The sequence below is a fragment of the Lepidochelys kempii genome, chromosome 21 (genome assembly GCF_965140265.1).
Source record: "Lepidochelys kempii isolate rLepKem1 chromosome 21, rLepKem1.hap2, whole genome shotgun sequence".
Lineage (NCBI taxonomy): Eukaryota > Metazoa > Chordata > Testudines > Cheloniidae > Lepidochelys > Lepidochelys kempii.
This window is the reverse complement of record NC_133276.1, coordinates 17,670,563-17,684,886: the sequence shown is the minus strand read 5'-3', so window position 1 is coordinate 17,684,886 and position 14,324 is coordinate 17,670,563. Positions and strand designations below refer to the sequence as shown.

The 14,324-nt window shown below is 58.6% G+C and overlaps 1 protein-coding gene across 2 annotated transcripts in view; it reads right to left on the bottom strand.

Moving 5' to 3' along the window:
- AMPD2 (adenosine monophosphate deaminase 2) overlaps positions 1-12,328 on the bottom strand; it is a 40,917-nt gene extending 28,589 nt beyond the window's left edge. Inside the window, exon 1 of one of the 2 annotated variants that reach the window (XM_073319590.1) lies at positions 12,088-12,328. In XM_073319590.1, coding sequence (XP_073175691.1) covers positions 12,088-12,166 — 79 coding nt within the window. In that variant the 5' untranslated portion in view covers positions 12,167-12,328. The remainder of the gene's footprint in view (positions 1-12,087) is intronic. The other variant, XM_073319589.1, reaches the window with a different exon arrangement.
- Between the last annotated feature and the right edge of the window lie 1,996 nt (positions 12,329-14,324).

Sequence of the window (14,324 nt, the reverse complement as noted above, 5' to 3'; positions counted from 1 at the left end):
GGGCAGACACAGCCTGGCCTCTGGCAGGGAGAGAAGTGTATTACCTCTTTTCCACCCTCCCCTGAGACCCTCCTGACTGCTGAGGCAGTTCTGCCATTCTCCCTGTGGCCAGTGAGGTGTAGGTGGGGGGAGCAAGGGAGATGGGAGACAGCTACTGTTCTACTCTACCCAGCCCTCAGCTGATCCACTCCAGCACCTGCCTCTGCTCAGAGCTTCCCCAAACAGCAGCACAAAATGGCCCTGATTCTCCCCCTGCATAGGACTCTGAAGGGCAGCCATGGAACTGACTAAAGTCTTGTTAATTTCACTCTGAGGCTGGTAGGCAAAGTTCTGAGCAGGGGCAGAGAAGCTGGAGCTGTCGGCCTCTGTCCGTGCATCCACGTTCCACTCAAGGGGGGTTCGTTCCATAGCTAGAAATAATACACACACTATAAATGAAAGCTTAAATTCTACAGAAGTTGGTTTCTCCTCCAAGCTCTCTGGGGAAACTCCTACTCGCTGCTGAGGCGCGGACTAATTTGATCTCCAGCGCTGCTGGGGAGCGGCTGAAAGGATATTTAACTGCTAAACAGAGAAGATGGATGGGAGGGAGTTAAGAAAAAAAGGGGGCACAATATGCAGAACTGTGCAAGGAGAGATGCTGCCACTGGGAAGAGATTCCCTCCCCGCCCCGCCCCTGTCATAGAACCATAGAATCTCAGGGTTGGAAGAGACCTCAGGAGGTCATCAAGTCCAACGCCCTGCTCAAAGCAGGACCAATCCCCAATTTTTGCCCCAGATTCCTAAATGGCCCCCCCAAGGATTGAACTCACAACCCTGGGTTTAGCAGGCCAATGTTCAAAGCACTAAGCTATCCCTCCCCCTGCAAACAGAGGAATCCACACCTGGGGGGGTGTGGGGGGGGTGCGCTGTGTCCCAAGGGCAACATCTTTCAGATAAGAAATGAAGCTGAAACCCTGGCTGCCTGGAGCTCCATTGTCCTTCCCCCCTTCTCAGTTTCAACTCTTTTTCATTTCCTGTCCTCAGCGGCTGTGACATTGCCCTGCACCGGAAACGGCTGCTTTGAGCCACCCAACAGGTGGCTGCATTGCAGCGGCATGGGCGGGGGGGTGGGGGTGGGCAATTCTTGTTTATACCTCATGTCAAGTGCTGTGGGGTCCTTGGGGACGGAAGGTGCTATTAGCATGCAGTAGCCAGCTTCCCCCTGGGCTACCAGCTCAGTGTGTCTCGCTCCTAAGCCAGGGACACTTCCTACCCCTCTTAACTATCCAGTGGGTTTTGAAACCACTGCACTGATTTAGCAGGTCTGGGTGGCGAGAGGAGGATTGGTTTAATCCCTTTGAAGTTACTCAGCTTCTGAGATCACCGCTCTGGATATAAGTCAGGGCTCATTGGGAAACTAGGCTCTCTCATGCCAAAAGGCTGAGCCCTTAGACCCATTAACCCCTTTATATCTGGACTTTGCTTCATAGCCAGATTATCGCTCAATGGGGGTGTATTTGTGCATGGGGCGGCCCTGGAGATGCCCCTTTTGGGCTCCTGAAAGGGTTAAATCAGACCTCCAACCCAGAGTGCTCCCCGGGCTTTAGCTCAGTGCTGGCCAGGGTGGGTGAGGGGTGTTTGCAAAGGACCCCACTGGAGTTCTCCTTTCAGGCCCCATGGCCAACCCTGGCACTGGCTGAAAGGAAAAGCTCCTCTTCCAGCTGTCAATGGCTTCACGTGTCTCCTAATGGTCTCCATGCACAGCACGCACCATCAATTCATTCGGTGAACCAGTTGGTGCTGGGCAGCCACAGTGGGGCCAGCCCCAAGGACAGGGCTTGGCTAATGCAAGCCAACGAGTGCCAGGCTCTCCTGACTCCTGGCAACCCCTGGCTCTGCCCCCCAGGGCAATGGCACGTGGACAGTGCCTGCGTTAGGTTGCGAGCACGCACTTGGGAAGCCCAGAGAGAGCAAACATGTCGTTAGCTAATGAGTGTGCCACTGGGCCAGGTAGGGGCTGCAGCTCAGAGAGCCTCCAGGCAAGGGTCTCCAGATCCACTGGACTCCTTCAAATCTCCACCATCAGTCTTTGGGGATCCCAAATCCTAGTGCATCCGCCTCGCCTGGGAGGCTCTGCAGTGTTGCAGCAGAGCCTCAGCTGTGTCAGCAACCCAAACTCCTTCCCCCTCAGCCCCCCGCCACCGCTCCAAACACACCTGAATGCTCCTGCACTGCTCCCCGCACCCAGTCCTGCCCTATGCAGCTGCATCTCCCCACCCGCGCTCCCCTCTCCCAGCCTCCATCTTGGCGGGGGTTGGGGTGGTGAGAGAAGCTGCCTTTGCTGAGCACCCCCATGGTCCTTCAGCCCTCACGGCTGCGGGGCGCAGGCCACCCCCAGCACAGACCTACTCCACGCAAGAAGCTCCTGGCTTCCAGCAGCCAATGCAGCTGGGTCTGTCGGCTGTTGCTTGCTCGACCCCCGCCCCTTGGGAAGGATGGGCTGCCCCCACCACCCTTCAAAAATAATTGTCCCGCTCCAGAAGCCTGGTACCACCCATGCAATGACACTGAACAGAGCCTCTCCCCCACATGGGACTTACCGCCCCTGCAAATACCCCACTCCTAGACCCCAGCCCCCCACCCGCACTCCTTTGCCTACATGGCTGGCTCTGCTAGAAGGGCTTCCTCCCCAGCATCCACAGCACAGTGCCCCAGCAGGGCTTCATCTCCCATCCCTCCTCACACCTGGTACCCCCCAAAACCTGCAGGCTCCTCTGCTCAGACACAATCCAGAGCTGCGACATCAGGGCCTCTCTGAGCCACTGCTTCCCAGCAGAGCATCCCATCGCCTCCTACCTGAGCACGGCTCATGGGGGACAGCCCCCAGGGGGGCCGATCAGGCGCGGCTGCAGCAAGCGCGGGCCCCGGGGGGAGCCTTGCGCAGACAAGGGGCATGGGCTGGACACGGCTCCGGCCACGGCTGCAGCCGGCGTTTCACAGCCTCCTCCGTGCAGCTGCAATCCCACAGGATTCCAGCTCTGAAGCCGGCTTGGGCTGTACCAAACGTAGCCACGCGCCGGGGGGCGGAGACCAGAAATATTTCAGCCCCGTACAAGAGGCAGACAAAGCCCTGAGACATTGTCTCCCAAGGCGGCGGAAGCACTGGGTTGCGAACTGGGCACAGAGCCAGCACGCGTGGCCTGGCTCACCCACGAAGCAGCATCGATACCCAAGGATCCCTCCTGCCAGCGCCAAGGTTGCTGCCCTGAGCCCACAGCGCCAGCTTAGCCCATCTCCAGCCTGGCAGCACCCAGCGCTGGAGCATCTGGCTCAGCCTGTGCGGCTCTGTGTCCCAGCTTGGCCAAGGCTACCCAGGCGGGAGGGCCGGGCCGGGCCGGGCTGGGCCTGGGGCACAAGAACATGCTACCTCAGCACAGGCTCACTTGCCGGCCAGTGGTGGGCGTGCAACTCACAGAACGATCTGACCCCCAAACCCTATCCTGTAGCCAGAGCAAAGAGCCAGGAGTCCTGACTCCCACACCCTTGCTCTGATGCACTAGACCCCACTCCTCTCCCAGAGCTGGGAACAGAACCCAGGAGTCCTGGCTCCCAGCCCGCCCCACTCTAACCACTAGACTCCACTTCCGTCCTTGGGCTGGGGTCGAACCCAGGAGTCCTGACTCCCATCCTCCCTGCTCTGACCATTAGATCCTCCTACCTGCCCAGAGCTGGGAACAGAACCCAGGAGTCCTGGCTCCCAGCCCCGACCCCGCTCTCACCATTTCCTCCCAAGTCAGAACAAGGCAAAGTCTGACCTCACTGGCTTCCCCTAGCCCCCAGGGGCTTGGAGTTACTGAGGGAGGCAGTGAACAAGCCAAGGGCAGGGCTAGCGTTAGGAGAGGAGATTAAGTCTCACTCTGGTTGTATGGTTTAATGCTCTCCCTGTAGGGCTGAGGCCCAGTAGCTGACGGGGGTGGGGGCTACTGCTGGGTGAGGCTGGCTACCAGGGCTGGCTCTTGGTGCTGCAGCCACCTACCAATGAAACACTCACACGGACCTAGAAGGAGCAGCAGCTGCTGCCTCCCTCCCTGCGGAGGGAATGGACGTGCCCAGCCCACACTTCGCTCTGTCCCCGAGATGTAAAGCTACAGAGGAGCTAGGGACAGGCCTTTTATTACATAGCTCCCTGCTCCCCAGCAGCTGGGCTGGACTCCAGCCTAGGGCGGCATCTTCCCTTCCGGATGGCGAGAGGGAGGCCTTGGGGCGCCCCGATGACACAGCACTCCACCACTGCCTGCTCCCAACACCTGGCAACAGCTCCTAAACCCGGCTGGACCCCCCCCCCCCCCACATGTTACAGCCAGGGAAGAACGGAGGCTCAGCTCCGGGGGCAGGGGATGCGAAGCACCTGGACTTCAGCTGATGGGAGTCTCAGGTGCTCAGCATTTGGCTCTAATTTAGCATCTTTTGGTCCAAGCAGGGGGCAGGGGATTGGTGAGAAGTGGCTGGGCTGGGATCGGATGATCCACCCAATATCTAGGGTAAGGAAATATCAGGACAGATTCATCCTTTGCTCTCTGCACCCCGAGTGGGCTCTGAACAGCCTAGATCAGGCTGCGCTTGGCCTCAGGCCCTGCCTTTAGATTTGTCCTTCAAGCATGCCGCTACTTGCTTATTAACAAGACAGGGAGGGGAGACAGCCAGGGCTGGGAGAGCAACAGCCAGCAATAGTGGTGAGGGAGGCAGGGCAGCCATGCCAAGATACTGCCCTCAGGTGAGGAGGACCCAGAGCTGGGACGTCAGGTGCCACTGTTTCCCAACAGAGCATCCCATCGCCTCCTACCTGAGCACGGCTCACGGGGGACAGCCCCCGGGGGGCTGATCAGGCGCGGCTGCAGCAAGCACCCCTGGCAATGACATCATCATTTTGTGCAAAAAGATGTTATTAAAATAATACACTGCCCTTCTCTTACCTACTGCAAGGCTCTCACACGGCTTCATAAACATTCATTCATTGCAGTCCACACTGGGAGGTAGGCAAGTCACTGAACACATGGGGAAACTGAGGTACACATGTCAGAGAGAATGGGCAGCCCTGAGGAAGCACCAGCTGGGACAGCCCCAGGCTCAGCACCTGTGAGGTGAGATTATTGCCTCACATCCTGGCAAACAAGTCTGGCCATCGGCACTGGGGTGCAAGCAATGAGTCACAGACAAGAGTTCCCCCTCCCCACCCTGGACCCTGGCAGCCACGCCCCAGCTCCAGCCATGGCTTCACAGAACAAACACAGGTCTGGGGGGACCCTGGTAGCTGGAAGCAGGTGGCAGCCACTGCTAACACAGCTCCCCTGATACATTTGGGGTGTCCATCTGGGGATACCATAAAGGGCCCAGGTGTTCCAGGGAGTGAACACCTGAGTTGCAGGTGTTCATCTTTTGTGACAATCGGGCCCCTTTCCAGTGATTCCAGTTGGGCTCCCAGCTCCTGAGGCCCTCCGGACCCAGCGCCAGCGTTTGGAGCCCTGGCTGGGACCACATCGCTGCAACTGCAGCCTCGGATCCGCTCCCAGATGGCTGGTTTATCTCCATGCAGGGATTAAGGACAACAGCTTCTGTCCCCGGAGATGGAACAGGCTGGTGCTGAGAAGCAGCCTGCCTGGAGCCTAGCCAAGGGGCCGTAGCACATCACCACCAAAGGGGCGCACCACAAATCCTACGCCTCTCTGCTGCACCTGGAGCCCTCGGTCACCAGCTCCTCCCTCTCACTCCAGCCTATATAGAATCATAGAATATCAGGGTTGGAAGGGACCTCAGGAGATCATCTAGTCCAACCCCCTGCATAGGCTCAAACTCTGCTCCCATTCTGCCCCTGTTAGCGTCCCTGAGCCAAGCCTGTCTCCTTATGAGAGTCACCTTGGGGCACCCTCCAAACCCTCTTTTCCAGGAGGGTTTCCCCGATGGGAGATGCCCACTCTCCCTCCCCAACCCAGTCCCCCTGGGCTATTCCCCTCTTCCTCTCTCAGCAGATTCTTTCGCTGGCCTCCGGGCCCAGCTGGCAGGGGTCCCCAGCTCAGGAGCTTGCAGCACACACGCAAAACCACTCCTGCAAAGAGAGTGGGGAAGGAGCCCCGTTATGCAACCCGGCTGCAACCTCCTGCTGCAGCCCCTTGCACAAGGTCAGGTTCCTCAAATGATGCTCTGCAGCGCTCCGGCTCAGGGAGGGCTGTGCAGACAGAATGGTCCCCTTCCTGCCTCCTACCCATGCTACAGTTGACACTGTGCTAGCAACAACCAGGAAGGCTCCATGTATATTTTGCCTTTCTACAGGGTCTTTCAGCCAGTGGTCTCATAGCCCTTTCCAAAGAAGAGCCAGTGTAGCCATCCCCATGGCACAGATGAGGACACTGAGGCCCAGAGGAGGGATGTGACTTGCTCAACATCCCAGTGAGTCAGTGGCAGAGCCAGGGGCATTCCCAACTCCCAATCCTGTGCTCGGGCCACTCCAGCTGGTATCAGCCATCAAGGGGAAGAGGGTTTGCATATAACCACATGGAGCGTCTGGCCTCCCCTGTTCCAGAAGGAAAGTCTCCGGGTCCTTGCAGAGCCCTTAGCTTTCGAGAGGTCTCATAGCCATGCACAGATCAAGTTTCAGCCAGGCTGCTAGATCCTGAAGCTACAGGCTGGAGTAAGGGGGAGTGGGGTGTCATGTGGTGGAAGGGACCCCAGAGATCTCTCCATCAGAAGGTGGGACCCAGTAGGAAGAGAGGCTAGGCTGGAATTCCCATAATTTTTGACTGCGCAAGGTGGGAACATTGAAGGGTGGGATGGAGATTTCCATTTAGGTGCCAATGTTTGAAAACTGATCCCAGAGACTGAATCCTGCCTTGCTTCAGATAAGGACTGCGGGGTGGGGGTGGGCAGCTGTGAACCATTGTAGCTGTCACAGCTGCGGGGGAGAATATCCAACAATCCCCCCAATCCTAAAAGAGCTAAAATCTAGTCCCCTGTCAGCCATTGCCCCTGACACCTTTGATTTGTAACAGTCCAAATCCTACACAGCTAATTACCCCTCCCCTTCCCATTCCATCCCATGGGTGGCTAGGCCATAGGAGACTATCCTGGAGCAGGGAAGCCTGAGGGGTCTTTTCCAGCCCTTGAGTCAGTGGAAAATCACTGGCCAAGTAAATGGCTGCAAGCGGAACTCAAGTGTGATTATTAAACTTTCACTGCCCACTTTACAAACAAACCAGGACCTGACCCCAGGTCTTAATGTTCTGTCTCCCTTTGGCAGCCTTGCAAGTAGCATTGGCAGACAGACTCTTTTTTTTCATTTTCTAATTGTTTTCTTCCTCGATGATGTCATCACTGGGAGGTAGGCAAGTCACTGAGAAACTGAGGCAAAGATGAGTGACTCGCCCAGTCACACCGCAAGCCAGTGACAGAGCCAGGAGTCCTGGATTCCAGTTCCTTGTTACTAACTGTGGGGTTGCACTGCCTAAGTAGCTACTAACATGCCCTCCTGCCAGGGAGAAAAACTTTCTAACACAGAAGCGTAGCAATAGGCCAATCAAGTCAACAGGCTTATTGTACCAGAGCAAGTTCACCACAGGCCTTTCAGTAGGGTCCCCATGCACCGTGTGTGCAGGGTGTGGGATTCCCCCACAGGCTGATCTGGGATAGCTTGAAGTGCCTGTGAGGGGTTTATGGGACACTTTAAAGCATCTCTGCAGCATTCGGGTATCACAGGATTCGACTAGACCACTCCCTATCCACTAGTAGTCACAAGACCATCCACCCAATTATTCCCACTTCCCTTGTGCCATCATTTACATCAGTTCAACACAAGTGTGAATCAGAACAGTAATGTTCTACACCCAGTGTCTGCATGAGCTGTAGAGCGACAGAGAATCAGGTCCCGGGGTTCAACTCCTGGCACTGCTCCAAACTACCTGTGTGTCCTGGGATGAATCGCTTCCCTGTGCCTCAGTTTCCCTACCAGGTAAACAAGGGGACAGTGCTACTTGCCTACGATTCGCATAGTGCTTTGAGAGCTGCGGCTGAGAAATTAATAAGTGCTAAGTGTTCTTATGACTACAGGATCCAAGTCCCAGAAACCCCAGGACATCTTCTCATGAAGGCTTCCCATCGGCACCTTTAACCCAAGCTGGCGAGCAGGTAGCTGTGATATTAGCGTGCTCCTGCTCTTGGGAGCCCACGCTTTCTAGAGCGCTGGCAGCATCTGATTAACAGTTCCTGGAATAATTACCATCCAGCGGGGTTTGCTCACTGAGAATGCGGCAAAGAATTCTCTACTAATCCAGGCTGTGTCAGTAACCAATGGCCTTAACCCTTCATAAAATGCCTTAGAATCCTAGAATCTCAGGGTTGGAAGGGACCTCAGGAGGTCACCTAGTCCAACCCCCTGCTCAAAGCAGGACCAATCCCCCACTGAGGCCTAAGGCATTGTACACCTCGAAGGGCAGTCATTGTCCTAGAGTGAAAGCTGGCATCTCTGACCAATAGGCAGCAGTTTAGCTCCTGGCCCCCCTCATGCACTCCCTGCTGCCTATCACCCCCTCTCACCCGCCCCGCCTCAGATCTCATGCTGGGAAGCAGCAGTGGCAGTGAAGGGAGGGGAGGTGGATGGAATCTGGCAAGGAGCAATGCTTGCCAGAGACTGCACTATGGCAGGAGGGTGGCAGGGAAGGGATCTCAGGGGAGCACAGGGAGGAAGCAGGACAAGGAGAGGCTCAGATTTAGGGTCCTGAAGGGTGAATTGGCACCGAGAAACCTGTAATTAAGAACAACCACAAATGTGGGGCTCGAGCCCACCATCTGCTCAGCAGAAACCAGCAGACTCCCTGGGCCTGGCACAAACCCACATTTCCCCAGGCTGGGGTGGGCGTAGGGGCAGAGTCTAGGCAGCAGGTGACATAGCTCTGCTGCTGCGTCCTCGGGGAGCGGGGGCCACCCATCCACGCAATGCATGGGAACAGACAGCGCCTAGGCACTGACTCTCCAGGAACCTGCCAGCAAATATCAAATAGGCGCCCCAAAGACCTGGGTCAGCCATCAGCCCTTACCCCATCTCCTCAGTTACCCTGGAGCTCATGTGACTTCTGCCCAAGCCCAGCATCCCTGGGCTGCAGGTCTCAGCTTCACACCGAGGCGCAGCCAAGCTGGAATCTCCTCTAAGGGTGTGTCTACACTGCAATTAGACACCCGCAGCTGGCCTGTGCCAGCTGACTCTTGACCCGCAGGGCTCAGGCTAAGGGGCTGTTTAACTGTAGTGTAGACACAGGACCACTTCACAGGGTCCTAGAGTCCGGACTCCAGCCCAAACCTGAACATCTACAGCCCCACAAGCCCGAGTCAGCTCCCTGTCTGCAGGATGCCTCCCACAGTCCAGGGGACTGCAGAACCCACCTCAGCTGTCTGCATGAGGCAAAGTGTGTCCTTGGCAGTAGGCTCTCACCAGCATGAGCTTCCTCACAGCAGTGCCCTGTCCATACTGGCTCTGAGTCCCAGAACCAGCTGCATCACAGATATGCTGATTTCACCACCTTCCTCACACCCTAGAGGGATGGTGCAACCCAGTGACTCTTCCTCTGCTGGAATCCTGTCTGCCTTGTCCTCCTCCTCCTCTAGTCAGCCTCTCCACTCCCCTGGCCCAGGTGGCTCTGTCTCGTGGGAGCCGTGCAGGTTCTGTAACCTGACCTCCCCATGCGAAGGAGCGCACAGCGGGGAAAGCAGTGACGTGCCTCACCAAGCACTGTCGGGCTGCGGCTTGCCAGGCATATCACTAAGGAGGTTGCTACCCATTTCAGGAATTATAATTACAGGCAAGAAAAACAAGGTATTGATCCACACGCAGAATTACACACATCTCTATCCCCATGCGGCCAGGGCAATCAGCACATACACACACGCCCATACACACAGACACAGGTTAGCATCAGGGTGTCCATCTGACACAGCCATATGAATACACGCTCCCCCAAAGACATAGCATGCTGATCAGCATCAGCTGGGCTTCTAGGCGCAATGGTAACAGATGATAAAATAAATGAATAAGAATAATGTGTCCATGCAACACAGCACCATGAGGGCACAACACAACACTCACTTGCAGATTAGCTAGGTGCATTATGGGCTTTTCCCTCCCCGCCTGCCTCTGACACATCAGGATACCAGCTGCTTAGGCGCTCAGATACTATGGTGCCCAAGACTGACATAGGACAGTGAACTAGATGGCACAATGGCCAGATTCAGTATTAAGCTGGATTTCATCTAACCTAGCAAGGCATTTGCTGTGGGGCACCCACACCTGACAAGCTGGGTGCAAGGCATTCGCTGTGGGGCACCCACACCTGACAAGTTGGGTGGGTCCCTGACACCCAAAAGTGTCAGGGACCCACCCAACATTCACAGTCCCCCTAGGGGTCAAGTTTTGAAGTCTGTGCTGAAGTGGCATGATTCTCACACCGCAAGATACAAGCAGCCCCCACTGACTATAACAGGCATCACTAGTATCCTGTAGCCAGAGAACAGGACCCAGGGTTACCTGGCCTGCAGAGCTGACATCAAAGTCAGGGACCAGGTCCCCCAACATTAGAGGATGCTGCCCAAGGCCCCGCAAGCCAGGTGTGCCCAAGGCTTGGCATCTCTGCAGCAACCTGCCTTTGCAGACTGGGGGACCTGGAATACAATGGAGGGAGAATGTTGTGTGGCCCCCAAAAGTAGTGGTGGCTGTGTTCCAGACCTCAGAGATGACCCCAAATTTTGGTTTGGTCCATATATTCTGTGCCCACAGATCCATGCCACACACACACACCCACACCCACAGACCAGACAGGGCTCACAGGGACATAACACTTGGCTCTTCCATGGCAGCTTTCAGCCCAGGATCTCAAAGCACTCGCTGAAGGCAGGCGAGGAGCATCACACCCATTTCACAAATGGGGAAACAGCCACTAACTCATTGGGGATGGCTCAAAGCTAGGAACAGAAGGAACCCAGGCACCCTGGCCCCCACCCCCCTGCTCTAACCAGGACAGCGCACTCCTGCCCAGAGCCAGGCAGGGAACCCCGGCCCCCGCTCTAACCATGACAGCGCACTCCTGCCCAGAGCCAGGCAGGGAACCCCGGTCCCCACATCCCTGCTCTAACCAGGACAGCGCACTCCTGCCCAGAGCCAGGCAGGGAACCCCGGCCCCCGCTCTAACCAGGACAGCGCACTCCTGCCCAGAGCCAGGCAGGGAACCCCGGTCCCCACATCCCTGCTCTAACCAGGACAGCGCACTCCTGCCCAGAGCCAGGCAGGGAACCCCGGCCCCCGCTCTAACCAGGACAGCGCACTCCTGCCCAGAGCCAGGCAGGGAACCCCGGCCCCCGCTCTAACCAGGACAGCGCACTCCTGCCCAGAGCCAGGCAGGGAACCCCGGTCCCCACATCCCTGCTCTAACCATGACAGTGCACTCCTGCCCAGAGCCAGGCAGGGAACCCCGGCCCCCACATCCCCGCTCTAACCAGGACAGCGCACTCCTGCCCAGAGCCAGGCAGGGAACCCCGGCCCCCGCCCCCGCTCTAACCAGGACAGCGCACTCCTGCCCAGAGCCAGGCAGGGAACCCCGGCCCCCGCCCCCGCTCTAACCAGGACAGCGCACTCCTGCCCAGAGCCAGGCAGGGAACACGACACGACAGTCGTGCCCCCAACACGACAGTCCCTGCCTCCTGCCCGCTCCCCCCGCAGGCGGCGCCACACGTCCACACACGTGCCCGCACAGCTCCCGGCCCCACACTCGCGCGCAAAGGGGGGTGCGGGGGTCCCCTTTTCCTCCCCGCGCCCGGATCCATCCCTGGCCTTTGCCACCGCTGCTCCCCTCCCCGCAGCGGCGCCCCCAGCCAGACGCCCACGACCACCAGATCCCCCGCGGCGGCGGCGCCCGGGCCCACACGGCCACGAGGGGAACCAGCGACCCCCGTCCGCCCGTCCCCGCGGCCCCTGGGCGAGCGGAGAGCGCCGGCCCCCCGCGCGGAACAAAGGCGGCGCCGCCCGCGGGCCTGGGGCGCCACCCGCGGGCCTGGGGCCCGGCCGGCGCTCACCTGCGGCGGCGGGGGCCTGCAGGCTGCCCCGCTTCTGGAAGGGGGGCTTGCCCCGGGGGGCCGCGGCGCCCGCCGACATTCCGCTTCCGTGCGCGGCCGGCGAGGCGGAGCTGCGGAGCCGGCGGCGGCTCTTCCTGCCGCGGCGCCCCAGAGCTTGCGCGGCCCGCTCGCCCCTCCCCTGGCTGATGATTGATGCGGCGAGCTCGGGGCTGGAGCGAAACCCGCGCGCCGGCAGGCCCCGGCGGCCGAGAAGCGGCGCCCGCCTGCTCCCAGGGGAGGTGCATGGTCTGGGGCAATGCCTGGATGGAGATGGGGTCAGTGCTGCTGGAACTAGGGGTGCCGAAGTGGAAATAACAGACACCAAATACATGGTTTCCAGGGTTTCCATCGGCAGCCCCCCCCACTGCAAAAAAGCTCCAGCGCCCCTGGGGGGCTCCCCCGCAGCTTCCCCACCCAGGCCTGTCTGATCACAGCTGTTTCCAGGCCCGCTGAGCCCCGGGGTCCCTGTAGCCGTCTCTGGGCTTGGCCAGGGGCCAGGGCCAGCAGCTTCAGAGGAGAGGAGAAAGAACTCTGCAATGGGCACTTGTGGAATATGGGGGCTCCTGGCACCCCACCCCACCCTGGTGCCTGCCCACCTCCACAAACACATGCCTCAGGGGTGTATCTTTGCCCTAGGTGGCACTTACAGGCAGATAGTCACATCCACACTGAGACAGGGATTGGAGCAGGAGAGGAGTCATCCAGGCCCCCCTGCCAGGGGTCTCCCCACAGAACAGTATATTTCCTCTGAGGATCCTGGCGTGCCCCACAGCCATTGCGCTTTCCAACCCACCCTGATAGACTCCATTCCCTGGGGACGCAGAGGGGTCACACACAGCAGTGCATCGGCATCAGAGCCAGAATCGGAACCCAGTCGTCCTGCCACCTCCACCCCTTGTGCTAACCACGGAGTCACACTCCCACCCTGACCTGCAGGACAGGCAAAGATTTACACCGCTTTATGTTCTGCTTTCCCCAAAGGGTATTTTCAGAGGGCATCAGCCCCGTCCCACACATTCTGCTCCGAGCAGTGCTAGAACAAGAGTCATGAAAAGGGGATCCACTGTGGAATAGGAACAGAACAGCTGGGACAGGTCCTCCCCACCTGCGTCATCATCAGTAAAAATACTCTGGAAAAGGCAGCATGGCCTAGTGGAGAGAGCACTGGACTAGGAATTCTCTTGCTGACTCTGCCACTGGGTGACCATGGGCAACACTTCACCCATTTCTGCCTCGGTTTCCCCCCCTTTGCCTGTCATATCTATTTAGACCAGAGGTCCCCCAAGTGTGTGGCACGCTCCCCTAAGGGGGTGCAGAGGAATGTCTGGGGGAGCGCAGTGGGACCCAGGCCAGCCCCCACAAGGGTGGGGGGGGAGTGACACCCATCCCCTCTCCACCCCCAGCTGTGCTCCAGTCCCGCTCCCAGCTGCGTCCCCGGCTCCCAGCCCTGCTCCGGCCCTGGCCCTGGCCCTAGCCTCAGTGAGGCTCCGTTGACGGTCCTGCACCAGCCCCCAGTCTCACCACTGGCCGCAGCTCCATTCTGGGGCTGAGGCTGAGGGCAAGGCCAGGAGTGGAGCTGCGCCCGGCCACAGGCCCCACTGCCAGCCCCCAGCCACAGCCCCACTCCAGCCCTAGACCCACCCCCAGCTGCAGCCCCCTTACCGAGTCCCTCCTCCCTTCCTGGAGCTGCGGCCCCACTGGCTCCAGGGGTGGGTGGGTGTGGACAGGAGGGTGTGATCCTTAAAAGTTTGGGGACTGACTTCGACTGTCGGCTCTTTGGGGCAAGGACTGTCTGTTGCTGTGTGTGCCACCCCTGGCACCACCTGTCATACCGACATGCCCAGGCAGGTATAGTACCCCGGGTCTGACCATCCTCTGGCTATTTCACCGAAGGGGGTTGGGTGCCGAGCACTGGCTGATTTCTGGGGTATTGCAGGATATTTGTACGGGAGAGTTTTAGAGCATGTAACCTGCAGGGTGCTGGGTTTCAGGCCTGTCAAAATGAAACTTGTCACCTGAGGCGAGGCAGGTCCCACTCAATCAACACTGAGAACAATGGACATCAGGGGAGCCAGCCCTGTGTTTACTGTCTGGACCAGGTGCAAGCTTGAAGATTTACAGAGACAAAAGAACCCCAAGAAATGTCTCTGAACAGGGGACCTCTGGGGGAAGAGCCAGTCTGTAACTGTGCTGGAGAT